Raw genomic sequence first — 13,749 nt, forward strand, 5'->3', positions numbered from 1 at the left:
ATATAGCCTATTCTAGTGATTTGTTCAAACCCCAAATATTTATGGATATGTCAAGTTAAATTATCTTGACAGGTTCAACATCTTATTTAGAATATTATTATTTCATTCTTTCCAAAAGTATGTTTCATCCCATCAATCACTGTTTTATAATTGACGGTGGTATTATCAATTAACCTCGCATATGATACTAACACAGTATTCTTAACATCGTAATAAAACAAGAACATACAACATATTAACAGACCGTAATCACAACAATATTCATGACAATAAAACTCAGTTATATGATATTCCAAATATATACAACACAATAGATCATGTTTACAAGTACAGGTAGTCATAAAAAAGTATAATAATAATAATGATAATAATACGTACTCACAACTTCTCGTTGGTGTTCATTGATTCCACTTTTGTCAATGTGGAATCCCAAGATATGGACTATCAGGTTGTCGTTAACAATACCTTGTTGTATTCACCGAGAGCTTAATATAGTATTCAGATGAAAACTCGTAATTCATTTGTGCAGTATCTCTAAAAAGCATGTATCTCTGTTGAATAATCAACAGCTTCTGATTCAGACTCAAATGTCAGCTTGATTTATAATAATTTTATTCCATAGACCTAATGGTCAAGAGTTGTGGAACTTCTAATATTCTTGGAAAGTATTCTGAAATATACGCTCTTCTAAATGGCTAATGTCTGGTCGCTCATTTTGTCCCTTGCAGAATTCGATTGGTGAAGAGATTTTACTACCACTTACACCGGACGGAGTGGGAAACAAAACTATTATTTCTAGTCAAGGAAATGTTCTGACGTTTGTCTGGGTCAATAATTACAACAACAAAAAAACAATTCTACCCTGTTCATCCCGGTTTTCTTTGTATGTATGGCTTCCTTTTTATGGATATTCCCAAGAAATTGAACTGAAATCCAATCTAATTACGTTATAATTACTTGGACAACTTTTACCAGAAGTTTCTTTCTTCCTTCCTATTCATTCATTCCTTAGAAATGTTTTATTTCTAAATAATACTGTACACTTGATAGGAATAACCAATACATAACATGAAATAAAAGAGAACAATAATTCCTCTAAACTATAATTTGCAAAAACACCATGAGCGTTTCATTTTATTACATAACAATTATACATTAATTACTGGCAAAAAGAGGCTGCTGAAAACTGCTTATCTAAAAAAAAGAGAGAGTCAATGGAGTGAATTAAAAGTCAAAAGGGGCCTAAGCTTTCAATCCTTAATTAGGGACATTAATTTCTGCACAGTTAATATCATACAATACATGATACCTGCAATGAGTCATCGGCTTGACACCGATTAAAGAGCTAACCAACTTAGTCAGGTTGATGGGGGATCGGGCCTAAGTCCAGATGAATTAAATATCTTTCAGCTTCATTTTCATAAGAAGATTCATTAGGCCCGGCATACCAATGTATCCCATCTCATTTTCATAGGTCTTTCTTTTGCCATTTTGTGACTTTGGATTCTGGAACCAATTGATTTGAGGGGCTACATCCTCTTTGTTATTAAACCAATCTCTTGATTACTGATATGTGCTTGATAAAGATTATTGAAGCTAGCCTGTGTCAAAATTTTGTTCATTACGACTGAGTGGAATTTGTGCAGTGCGCTTGTGAATTTTGATAAGTTTTTTTTGGAACTCAGTTTATGAGTATAATGTTTGTGTTATGCATTTCCTTGCATTTTATATTAATCATGTCACATTGATATTATATCATTTCGAACGCAGTAATTAAAGCAAGCAAACAAACAATAAAACTCAAAAATTGATTTTAATTCTAAATTGCCCCCCCCCCCTTCCATCCCCTGTGTCATATTTTACCCCTCAAAGTTTCATCAAGCACAGATCCATGCCTTTGTGTAATTCTTTTATATCAAAACTGCACATGAAAGGTGTGCTTCTTCGAGGTACGCTCGGTATGCAATGTCTTTATTACCAGAATATTTCCGAAGAGAGCATTATTTTTTTATTTCTTTCAGATTATTTCATATATATTAATATGATGTAATTTATAAGAGTTCGGACATCATATTAACATGATTAAGAAGAAACTTCCCTAAGATTTGAAAAATAGAGTGATTCGGATGTAGTAAATGACATAGAATACTTTGGGTGAGTTCCCACTTTCTAACAAAAGGCATATATTAGGGCATATACAGGGAGGGTAAAGGGGGCACATACCACATACGCCGCTTAAGAGGGGGGGGGGGCAGCAGTAAAAAGAAACTAGAAAAAAAGAAAAAGAGCAAGGCAATATCCAGCCAGCGTAATCATGGCTGTATGCAGAAACTTATTTTTCCTGTGGGATGGTTTTGTATTTTCTAACTGTGATATTGAAGGATTATGTGCATCCTTTTGGTTAATTTTGTGAAAGTGTCATTAAAAACTATAGTTTCTCTAAATTTCTGGGGGAAGGGCAGCCGCCCCTGCCCCCCCCCCCCCCCTCCTCCCCAAATGGGTACGGTCTTAAAGGGGAATCCAACCCAAATAAAAACTTGTTCTTAGGGTAATAGAAAAATCAGACAAGTTGATAGGTGAAAGTTTGAACACTATCTGACAAATAATAAGAAAGTTATGATTTTTTTAAAGTTGTGAATATTGGTAATCCCTAGATCCATGGAGACTGCAAATTGGCCACATATGTGATGTCACAGTGATGTAAGGCAAGGACTACTCTTCCATGTACTCCAATACATAAACTGGCTAATATGTCATTTTTTCAAATGTTTTACTTCAAATTATATTTTTCTTTCATGAGGACATAAAACAATATACTACATGGGTTATATTTATATTACTGCCCCAGGGGAATGGGTACTTAGGAGAAAACCACAAATCCTTGATAATAAAGTACATGGCCTATGGGAAAGTTGTCCTTGCCTCTTGTCATAATTTACTTACCCAGTTGCCAATTTGAAATCTACATAATCATAGGGATTTCAATTTTAAAGCAGCCATAACTTTCTTATTGCTGGTCCGATTTCTTTCAAACTTTCACCATTCTGTTTTATCTATTTTTCTCCTTTCCAACACTACATTTTATGACCAAGGCTGGATTCCCCTTTAAGGCTCGGTCACCCCGCCGAGCGTTGTTGGAGCGGTCGTGGAGCGGAAGGGAAAGAGAGTCGAATTTCGCTCACAAAATTGGGTGGAAAAAATCGAAAACAAAAATCGAAAACACACACAAAAAAAATCGGCATCGAAAATGGTGAACGGTAGCGAGAGGTGATGATTTTTTTTGTCTCCGCTCCACGACATTCCACGACCGCTCCAACAACGCTCGGGCGGTGTGACCAGGGTGCCGTTTCATAAAGCTGTTCTTAAGTTAAGAACGACTTTAAGAACGACTGGTGACCCTTTCTAACGCGCTAAACCATCGCCAATGCAATATACAACTTACCGCAAGAAGGGATCACCAGTCGTTCTTAAAGTCGCTCTTAACTTACGAACAGCTTTATGAAACACCCACCAGGCATTTAATAACATTGGAACCGGCGTTATTTTGTGTTCGGCAGTGCGTTGTTTCTACTGGAGACGCCGCTCTGGGATTCTTGTCTCAATATAATGTTGTGAAATCGGCCTATACCATTTACTATTTACCATTTCAATACCTTTATTTTTCTGTATTATTGAGGACCCCACTGGAAATAAGCTTTCGAGCTTTCGTGGGTCATCCTGTGCAAGCCTGTTTTTATTTGTAGGCCTATGCTAATTTGGTAAAGATAGCACCTGAAACAGTGAAAAGGTATTGTTATATTAAAGAATCTTCCTGACGATGTGAAATCTTACCTAACATAGCATCAAGGAATTATGTAAACTGCATTTTCAGCGTGACAGTCAATTCAAAATAACAGGTTAAAGGAATAATTCGTCACCATGCATGCACAGGTATCCAGCTCAGTTACCTGTTTCACGAAACATTCTTGTCAGCAATTTTTCACCAACAGATTTTATTTGAACCAATCACATGTACGATCTCAGTAGGTCTAGTTTAGGAAAACTATTTGTTTCATGAAATTCTCTTTATGTCTGAACAAGAATCATCAGTGAATTTGGATGCCAGTAATCTGTTCGAAGATCATCAACAATGTCCGACTCCGACATTCCTTCTTTTCTTCTTCTTTTTTTTTTGGGGGGGGGGGCAAGGCACGTGTTCGGGTAAAAGCATGCATAATTTTAATACATTATTACAGTTCTAATCCTTGACACGTCATCACTCTGGAACCATCTCGTATTGAGCGAGGCTGAAGCATCGAAAGCCTAAGGTAACACAGGCGAATAAACGATTTAATGCTTCTGTTTTCTTATTTACAAACTTGGATACCATACAGCTCGGTAAGTAAAATGTATCACAACTAATTGGGCATGCTTAAATTTAAAGGATTTGAATTATTTACTATAGTAATGGCAAATCTTTTGACTTATTGTTTCGTTCTAAGATAGCGGCGCTGACATTGATGAAAATCTAGGAAAACTAGGCCTGTTTGTATCATAAATCAAAGCATTTTAAATTTAGTGAAATAAACTATATTCCGATCTTTTTGATGATCAAATGTGTTTAATATAGATATTACCGAATCAGACAATAAGTATTTTCATCCTTGTTTGTCGTAACTGATTATGTTACAACTGAAATGGTGCATATAAGTTATCTTGTTGTCATATACTGTATACAAATTTAACATTCTATTTCTTGTCTCAAATTTAACCAGACACAATGACTGTTTTTCCCCCATGTCCCTGCATGTTGTCACAATTGATCAGGTTATATGCTGCCCTCTTACAAGAAAAGTTTGATATGTTGATAAATTAATATCAATCCACTGGCATTAAAAAAATTGAATATGCGCAACATGATATTTCAAAATGGTAGAAAAGGAGAGAGACAGGGAAACCGACATTAAGGAAACAGACAAAAATATAAAAAAAAACGTCAAGAGAAAGAAAGCCACAAAGAATAATATTATCGCGTATACCTAATTATTTCATGTTTATGATATTTTGCTTATAATTCGTTTTGTTTTACTTATAGAAAAATATCATATATTGTACATACCTCAATTTATATTGTCTGTATAAGTTCATTGTAATTATTTTGACCACTTAACTTTGTTCTGTTGAAAATGGAATAAATTGAAATTAAAATTGAATAATATAAAATATGGGATAAAATAACATTTTCTTACATTTCAAAATTACTTATGTATGCAGAACGTCAAGAAAATGGATATCCGATTGGCTAATATCATCAGTGTCGGCATTGTCGTCTGTGTCTTCGTTCTCCTGATCGGTGGAGGGGTCAATGAAGTCCAGAGTCAGTCAACCGTACGGTCAGCTCTGCTAACAAAAACACATACACCAGCGCCTCAACCACCGTTCAGAGAGTGTTCCTGCAGGTAAATAATAAATTTTGGGTGAAGATTGATGATGATGGTGATGATAATGATGATGATGATGGTGGTGGTGATGGTGATGATGGTGGTGGTGGTGATGATGATGATGATCGTAATGATGACATGTTAATGTTGATGATGGTGGTGGTGGTGAAAATGATCATATAATGATTTTGAGATTGATGATGATGATGCCGTGATGATGATGATAATGATGATGGTGGTGGTGATGATGATGATGATGATGATAATGATGATGATGATGATGATGATGATGATGATGATGATGATGATGATGGTGGTGATGGTGGGTGGTGGTGTTTGTGGTGATGATGATGATGACGGTGATGTTAATAATGATGTTGATGATGAGGGCGACAGTGGTGATGCCGGTAATAACATGCCGGTAATAACATTGAGAAGATGACAACGATGACGCGATGACGATGATGATATGAGGATGATATTGATGATGATAATAATACAATGATAAAGATTTGTCTGCTGCTGATAATGATGATGGATGACAATGGTGACCATGGTGACAATTATGACTTTACAATGACAATTATGATCTTAATGATCAGTATCATCATCATAATGATGATGATGATGATGATGATGACGATGATGATGATGGTGGTGGTGGTTATGATTATAGTGATGTTAATAATGATGGTGACGATGATAATCGTGGTCATGTTGATGATGATCATCATCAACATCATCTAATTTTTTTCACCCTCTCTCCCTCTGTACAGCTCCAGTCCTTGCCATCATGGTGGAGAATGTATTAACCGACGTGTTGGTAATGGAATCTCAGCTATCATAGACTTTACATGTGAATGTAAAGATCAGTGGGAAGGCAATGTGTGTCACACATGTAACAGTACAACTAACGGTAAGTTACAATCTTCTAGACATGAGATGGGTGTTTGGATGTTACTTTCACACTAAGCCGAGCGACCGATGAAACCATGGTCTGAAAGCATTTCATCGTACTCAGGGACCGATCGAAATGTGACCCCCCCCCCTGCATGCCCATCAGGGTGACCAGACGTCCCGTATTTCCCGGGATTGTCCCGTATTTTGCTTCTTTGTCCCGGCGTCCCGACAAACCCTTCCCGGGACGCCTATTTGTCCCGTATTTCAGAATATTGAACAAAATGTATTTAAGAGTGACAAATTTTTATCAAAATAACCAACAGATGACGAAGCAGAGACAACAATAAAATCGATAAATAAACTTTTGCAACTTCTGCGGCGATTTTCTTGCTAACTCAATACATCGCAAACGAACTGGCCTCCTGGCATTGTGTGGCAGGCTACTAGCTAGGCATGTAGGATCGGAGCAGATTCTCTCCACCAAACATGCATGCAAAAATAATCACAAAATCGGCGGGAAATTTGTATGACTATTTTATGGGTTCTCAGATTACTGATTTGGAGATGTAATCTCGGAGGAACAAGTTATTGAGTTTTCATAACTAGATCTAGTTGTTTCAGCTTTCGTTTTGAGTCTTGTTGTGTATGATGCCGCGATGTTTCGTCTAGTTTTAAGTAAAAAAAAATCACTTTGAAATTTTATTCATTTCAAAAACTTTTTTTTTAATTTTAAATATATATTTTAAAAACACCAAATATCATGATTTTTGTTAGATAGGATTTTTTTTTGCTTGAAGTTTGAACTTTTTCCTCTTTCTTTCTTTTCTATCCTTCTTGCTTCATCCTTCTATCCATCCTGCTTGCCCGTTTTTGTTCCATATACATGTATCTTTATTTCCTATTTGTCTTTCCTGATCCTTTCTCTATGTGTTCATTTTTCTTTCTTTCCTCCTTTTTCTTACCCGTCTTCTCTATCAAATTTCCCTTTTTTATGTTCTTTCTTTATTAAAACTTTTTTTCTCCCCCTCCCTCCCTTCCTCTCCTTTTTCTTTTAATTCTTTCTCTTCTTCCATTATGTTTTCAGTCCGTCCTCACTTCAATTCTTCCTCCCTCTCTTTCCCCCTTTCTTTCATTCTTCATTTTACTTTTCCTTCTAATTCTTTCCCTTATTCTTTCTCTCCCTCACTCCCTTATACTCCTTCCTTCCCTCCTCCCTTACTGCTTACCATCTTTCTTTGTTTGCTTCTTTCCGCAAAAATGAAGTAAACATTTTTTCTTTCCTTCATTCTTTCTTTCCTCCTCCTTTTTCTTACTTTTTTTCTTTCTCTCCTTTATGTTGTCTTTCGCACAATTTCTATTCCTTTCTTTTTCTTTCTTTCATCCTTTTATTCTAACTTTATTTTCTTTTTAATTTTTTTTCCTTCATTTTCTCCTTATTTTTTTTCATTCTTTCTTCTCAATTCATCTCTTTTCTTTCGTCTTTTCTTTCTCTCCTTCATTCTTTCGTTCACCCTCCCTTCCAATTATTTTAATCTTTCACAGGTGTAACACTGTATAGCCTTCTTTGTTGATCTTTTTTGTCGATTGTCCCGTATTTCATTTTGTGAAATCTGGTCACCCTGATGCCCACGCACTCTACTTCCGCTTCCGGCTAGGTCAGCTATACAGCGACCGACCGCTCCGGGCCTGACCAATTTTGACGGCGGTGTGAAAGCACGTCCGATCGGTCGCAGGGTATATGGTCTCTGCGACCGTAGCTTGGTGTGAAGCCGGTATGAGCCTAACACTGAGGTTTTGAATATATATGGAAAAAAAGTCGTAGAATGTAGAAAGGTTTATTTACGATGTAAATCTATCAATATTCAGGTGACTTATTAGACACTACTTTCATATCTTATCTAGATATCTTGGGAGGACTGAAGGACATGTGTTTCTTTTAGTCATTTCTGAAGCACGAACACACACGTGGAATTAAATACAAATTTCACTTGATGATCCCGCTGTATCTCGCGCCCCCTAAACACACCAATCTTGCTAAAAATAATTTTTAATGTGATCGTAATAATTATGATTACTAACAAATCTCTGTGAAAAATCCCTATAGTTTCTCGATTTTAATATGTACGATATATAGAGTGCGGCTTTCGAATACACAATGGAACGCAGGGAAGAATGTTGGTTATAAGACTAAGTTGACCTCTGCATGATTATTCCTTAATATACAAAAGGATAAGCTTGCTCAGATCGATCCTTATCACAACCATCCATCCTATTTGCCTTCCATTTTGTCTTCGTAAGCCGTATACGTAGGCCCGATCATGGATAACATACTCGAGGTGACATGATACGCGGTTTTATTACAAGACAGAGCTAAGCAAGTGAGCAAATTACTCCTTTGAAATAAAATCTTATTTAGAAGAAAATTTTGACATATCCCCCTAAAAATGATATTACATTTTACCCCCTTTTCTGCCATTTTCCTTTTTCCTCTTTTTTCCCTCCTTGTAACTTCTACAAGGAACTAGTACCCACAAATCGCCCCCATTTGTAAGCCAATGATGTAGGCCTTCCAATCAATAAAATATTATATTTTCGGAAGGAGGGGACTAGTGGTGTATCTATAGTGAGAGGGACATAAGCTGATCACGTGACTTGCATGGTAAGAAATGGGTCAAACCACCCAAAAAAAATGAATACAGTCAAAATTACCTTTCTCCATGATTTGTGGGATTAACCCTAAATCTCCCGGGTTTTTTTATTCTTGTCATTCCGGGGGGGGGGCCATTATGGCCCCCCCCCTTAAGATCTCGGCCGCCGATCGCGCGAGCGACGCAAAAATTTGCACGCTGGTAGTGTGCGATGTAATCTACAAGGCTGTATGGTAAAATTTTCAAAAATAATGAGATTTTATTTTATATGAATTAATTATGCTAATTTATGCATAAATCATACTTTTTGCTCTAATTCACTAAATAAAGCTCCTATAATGCTAATTTTTGGTAAAAATTTTCTTTGTAGCATTCTTAACAATCGTAATTCAAAAAAACTTTGGTTTGGAAATAAATTTCTTATGTATTTTATTGTTTTATGAATTTCTTATGTATTTCTTTGTTTTTTTACTTTTTGTTTTTTATTGTTTTTTCAATGGAAATTGTTCCAGACATAATTCTGATCATAAACAAGGCAAAATTAAGTTTAATCAGTAAAAGTAGAAATAATGATACATTTATGAATTTTGGCTAAATACGCAATTTGCATTGGATTTGTACATGAAATCACGTTTATGAGCAATTTTGGGTCTGACATGCACTTGCATAATGTTGCGTAATGTCGTAACCGCGTACCCGGGCGTCACAAATTTGGTCTCAAAATTTGCGCGAGACTTGAATGTAAAAAGTCAGTGAGCTGCGAGGTGAAAAAATTTCGCGCAGCAGATATATCGCGAAAATTGTTGAGGGGGGGGGGCATTATGGCCCCCCCCGGGAGAATTAGGGTTAAATGTAGGAAAAGGGCCCGATTTCGCGAATGATGTTGTTCCCTATATTCAAGGTTGGAGTAAGAGAATGCCTATAAGATTAAGGAATAATCCAAATCATTTCTCTTCTCCTCGGAATATTTATCCTTATTTATTTCTCTGTTTCGATATTTTTTTTCCCGATAGAGATCAAGTGTTCTAACCTATGTTACAACCGAAGGAATGATATATGTGAAGACGGAGGACAAGGTTCTGTGACACCAAGCCTTTGTGCTCTAGGTTCTGACTGCGATGATTGTAACTCCCGGTGTCTCCCTACAACATTGTAACTTTACCCGAGGGACGCATGCGCACTGGGGTACATTGGGAAGATTTTACCAGGAAATTGGACAAACTGGAGACATCTTGACGTTTTACGGCTTAACTCTGGTTCTTAGTATCCACGGCTACTAGGGTAACATGGCGATCCTAATTAACGTTTCTTTGATAATTTGACTATAAAATACACAACTCACTTTCATTAAAGTCAGAACGTCGGGATTGGGCTCTAAGAATCCAGAACTAGAACAAATATTAACATTTTAAAATGGAATCCGGGCAATATTAACATTTGGCAGAAAGTCACTAATACTATTTGATTTATCACAATTACCTATCTATTCATTTATAATTATGATTTCTGCAAGGATTCAATTAAACTTTGCAGGTCTAGTTTCGCTTCTGATTCTTCAAAGTAATTTGAAAATCTTGCATTTTTAATTGCAGGCTATCAAGGTAACATTACAAATGATTATTTTATACCTTTTACTGAAAATTTGAGATTGGTCAATTTTTTATTTTGTTTTAATGATTGATTTTTATGAATGATATGATCTTGCTTTTATATCATTGTTCTTTAAAATATTTTATTTTCTGAATATACTTGTAATATCGCTGCAAGTAGAATACACCAAACTCATTGTCAATATCATTCGGAATAAAATTTGTCTAATAAGGTATTCCTTTTCGATTGTATTCAGTTTTATGTTCTTTCGTTTGACAAGTATTGTAAACGCTTTCAAGAAATCTGTAAACCGAGTAAGGGGTGCCGTTTCGAGTTATAACCATATATTGAAAACAAAATATCTACTTCGAATAGTCACTCATTTTCAGCTTTGACTGCCTGGTTAAAAGTTTTGAAGCATGGATAAGAATTAGCTTTAGAACTCAGAAATCACCAGTCAAATGGCACCTATACGATTTCCAGTCTGTCATATACATTTTGAAGATGTTGGATTGTATAAATGAGAGCTCGAATCACGGTTTAAAATACATAGGGTTATTACTGTAAATCGAATATTCATTGTGTTGTCACCCTTCACTCTTTTCATGTGGTGATTTTACTCTTAAATAAGTAGGACGTATTGATATTTCTTAAGAGAAAAGGTAATATCCTCGCTCTTTGACGAGACGTCCGTGAAACGCAAATATGGATATAAGAGGTCAATATTCCTACGCCCACTTGTACCTTTCTGTTAAGAGACCTGTAGAATTTAAACACAAATGCCTTTCAAAGAAAAGGCCAAATATTTTCTTCCTTTAAATCAGACATTTCTATATGTTTGACCGAAGAGTATTTACATTATAAAAGAAAGATAGAATTAAGGGGGTTTAATATCTAAACGTGCACACTGCCCTCTACAAAGCCACTACTGAAAACTGTCACTGCCATGGTAACTGAAATGCATTCATATTATTTTTATCATAAAATAAAAACATATGCAGCATTATATGGATCATTAATGATAAGTAATTAACAAGATCAATTAGAATTAAGATAAGCTTATAGAGGATTAACAATCGTAGATATCAATATCGGATGCCATTGGGGACAACTACCGACAGAAAATCAGAAGGGTATATTTCAATATTATATTTATTCTATGTAATAAATTTTGACGGTCAATTTAAGCTTGATAATAAGAAATACTAAATAATCCAGCAGAGTGGTAGAAAATGATTGATATTCTAGGCCACTAAGTCCTCAGATTTATATAAAACAATGTGGGATAAGAGCAAACAAGAATGAATATGTTACATGCTTGATGTAAAGAGGGTCTATCCAACAGTGAAAAATATTAAACAGTACAAAACTGAGAGGCTTGAGGTGAGTAAGAACCAATAATAGAGGAAAATTATAATAATTCAAGAATCAGTGGAGCTATCGTTCGGCTGACAATGACACAGTAACATTGCCAATTTAACGTGTATAGGCGCCATCAAAGATCATATTGAAAGAAGGCCGTGTCACGTTTTCATCAGTTTTCAAAACACTCCAGAGTCTTCTTCCCAGAATCAAGTGTTCTTATAAAATAGGTCGTGGGTTAAATCGATTTGTCTATTTTATCCACAACTTATAGGTAATAACAACACCAACAAAAACATCAAAGAGAAAAAAGGTATAGAGAACTGCGACAAGTTTCGACTTGCTCTTCCGAATTCCGTCGATAATCACTTGCCTCCTCGAAGTCAAACTGGACTTCCATGATGAACCCCAACCCCGGAAGACCCTCGAGGCTGTGGTCGAATGCGAGATCGAGTGTCCGTTGAGAAAATAAACAAAAATTAATTAACGGCGATGACGACAATAGGTGACATCGCCTCAGGGTCAGAAATCGAATGGTCAGCAAGGTAGAATGACCAGGAAGTGACCCATTGTATAGTTCAAGTTTGGGGTATGTAGGCCTACTAAAAGTATGGGTTCAACATCACTTTCGTTTTCAAGAAGTTGGCTGACCGACCCACATTTAGGTTTTCTATTTTGTTTTGTTTTAGTTATTTGGTGGCGATTATAATTGATTAAGAAATAGATTTAAACAAAAAAATCGGGACTCCCAACTCGGTAGGTATTAATTGTAAGAACAGTTTGTTGTATGATGTATAAAACTGCCCGTTTTATTTTGATGTAAATGTCTTCCTTCATGCGGCAACCACACACCTTAAGATTTTATTGGCGAGGGAGAAAGAGGTATAACCAGGACAATAAAAAAACGCTCGGAAGGGATAGCAATAAATAGGACGTTTTTTTATTTAGGACTTTTTTATTCTGAAAATAAAATGACCGTACTTTACCTCACCATTGCCCTCATGTCAAAACACACCTTTTGTCCAAGGCTCTACAATTTTTATTTTATTCATTCGTTGAATATTTGATTTGATTTGAGTTGGGCATTATGCAAATAATAGGCCTAATAGCAAATACACTTCATTCGGTCAAATAGGTCAAGTCCAAACTCAACAGCAAGATGACTTGTACTATTAGAAAACAACATCTCATCGATTCGGATGTTAGAATTAAAAAAAATCATGCATTAAAACTTTTGCTTTATTTCACAAAGAGTATGCATAACGCATTTGAAAAGCAAATGAGACTATGAGAGATTAATAGACGTCACACTGATTAATTTATATTTTATGATAATGAAATATGGATGTACATATTTTTTTCAAATTAGACTAAAAACTTATTTAATTGTTGAATAAGGAACAATACTCATGACACTCACTTGTTAAAAGGGCGGTCAAACCACATAATTTGTCAGGATAACAAAATAACATGTGCATGTGACATCACTATACTTCATGTTAAACATATAATATATGAAATAAGGCATAAATTTCTACCTTTATATCCGAATTTGATTAAAAATTCGGCGTTTTCTTTTCACAATATTCAAATAAACTCTTCAAGGTTAGACTTGGAATGTATTGCGTGGTGTGAAGCACTGAATAGGTGAAGAATTAATTTCCATTCAATAAATATAACTCTTATGGGTGGAACAGAGATATTTTCTATTTTGTACGTTGTAATAATTGAATTGATGCAGGATATCTTCTTTTTTCGATTTGGAATTGAAAACCCTGATTTAATTTTTAAATAAGTCATAATAGCCATGGCACTGTTACTTGTCCCAT

At 35.5% G+C, this 13,749-nt stretch overlaps 1 protein-coding gene across 1 annotated transcript; it reads left to right on the forward strand.

The window, feature by feature from the left end:
- The first annotated feature begins 5,258 nt into the window (after positions 1 to 5,258).
- On the forward strand, positions 5,259 to 10,514 carry LOC121413312 (protein jagged-1-like). Its single transcript, XM_041606091.1, has 3 exons — positions 5,259 to 5,438; positions 6,197 to 6,336; positions 9,982 to 10,514. The coding sequence occupies exons 1-3, from the start codon at positions 5,266 to 5,268 to the stop codon at positions 10,122 to 10,124; spliced, it is 456 nt and encodes a 151-aa protein (XP_041462025.1). The 5' UTR covers positions 5,259 to 5,265; the 3' UTR covers positions 10,125 to 10,514.
- Positions 10,515 to 13,749: the final 3,235 nt, after the last annotated feature.

This window comes from Lytechinus variegatus, chromosome 4 (assembly GCF_018143015.1).
Source record: "Lytechinus variegatus isolate NC3 chromosome 4, Lvar_3.0, whole genome shotgun sequence".
Taxonomy (NCBI): domain Eukaryota; kingdom Metazoa; phylum Echinodermata; class Echinoidea; order Temnopleuroida; family Toxopneustidae; genus Lytechinus; species Lytechinus variegatus.

Bases quoted from the DNA above. Each gene is read 5' to 3' on its own strand.
- LOC121413312 (XM_041606091.1), top strand. From the start codon at position 5,266: ATGGATATCCGATTGGCTAATATCATCAGTGTCGGCATTGTCGTCTGT. The intron at 5,439-6,196 runs GTAAATAATAAA...CCCTCTGTACAG, and splicing joins TTCAGAGAGTGTTCCTGCAG to CTCCAGTCCTTGCCATCATG. The intron at 6,337-9,981 runs GTAAGTTACAAT...TTTTCCCGATAG, and splicing joins ATGTAACAGTACAACTAACG to AGATCAAGTGTTCTAACCTA.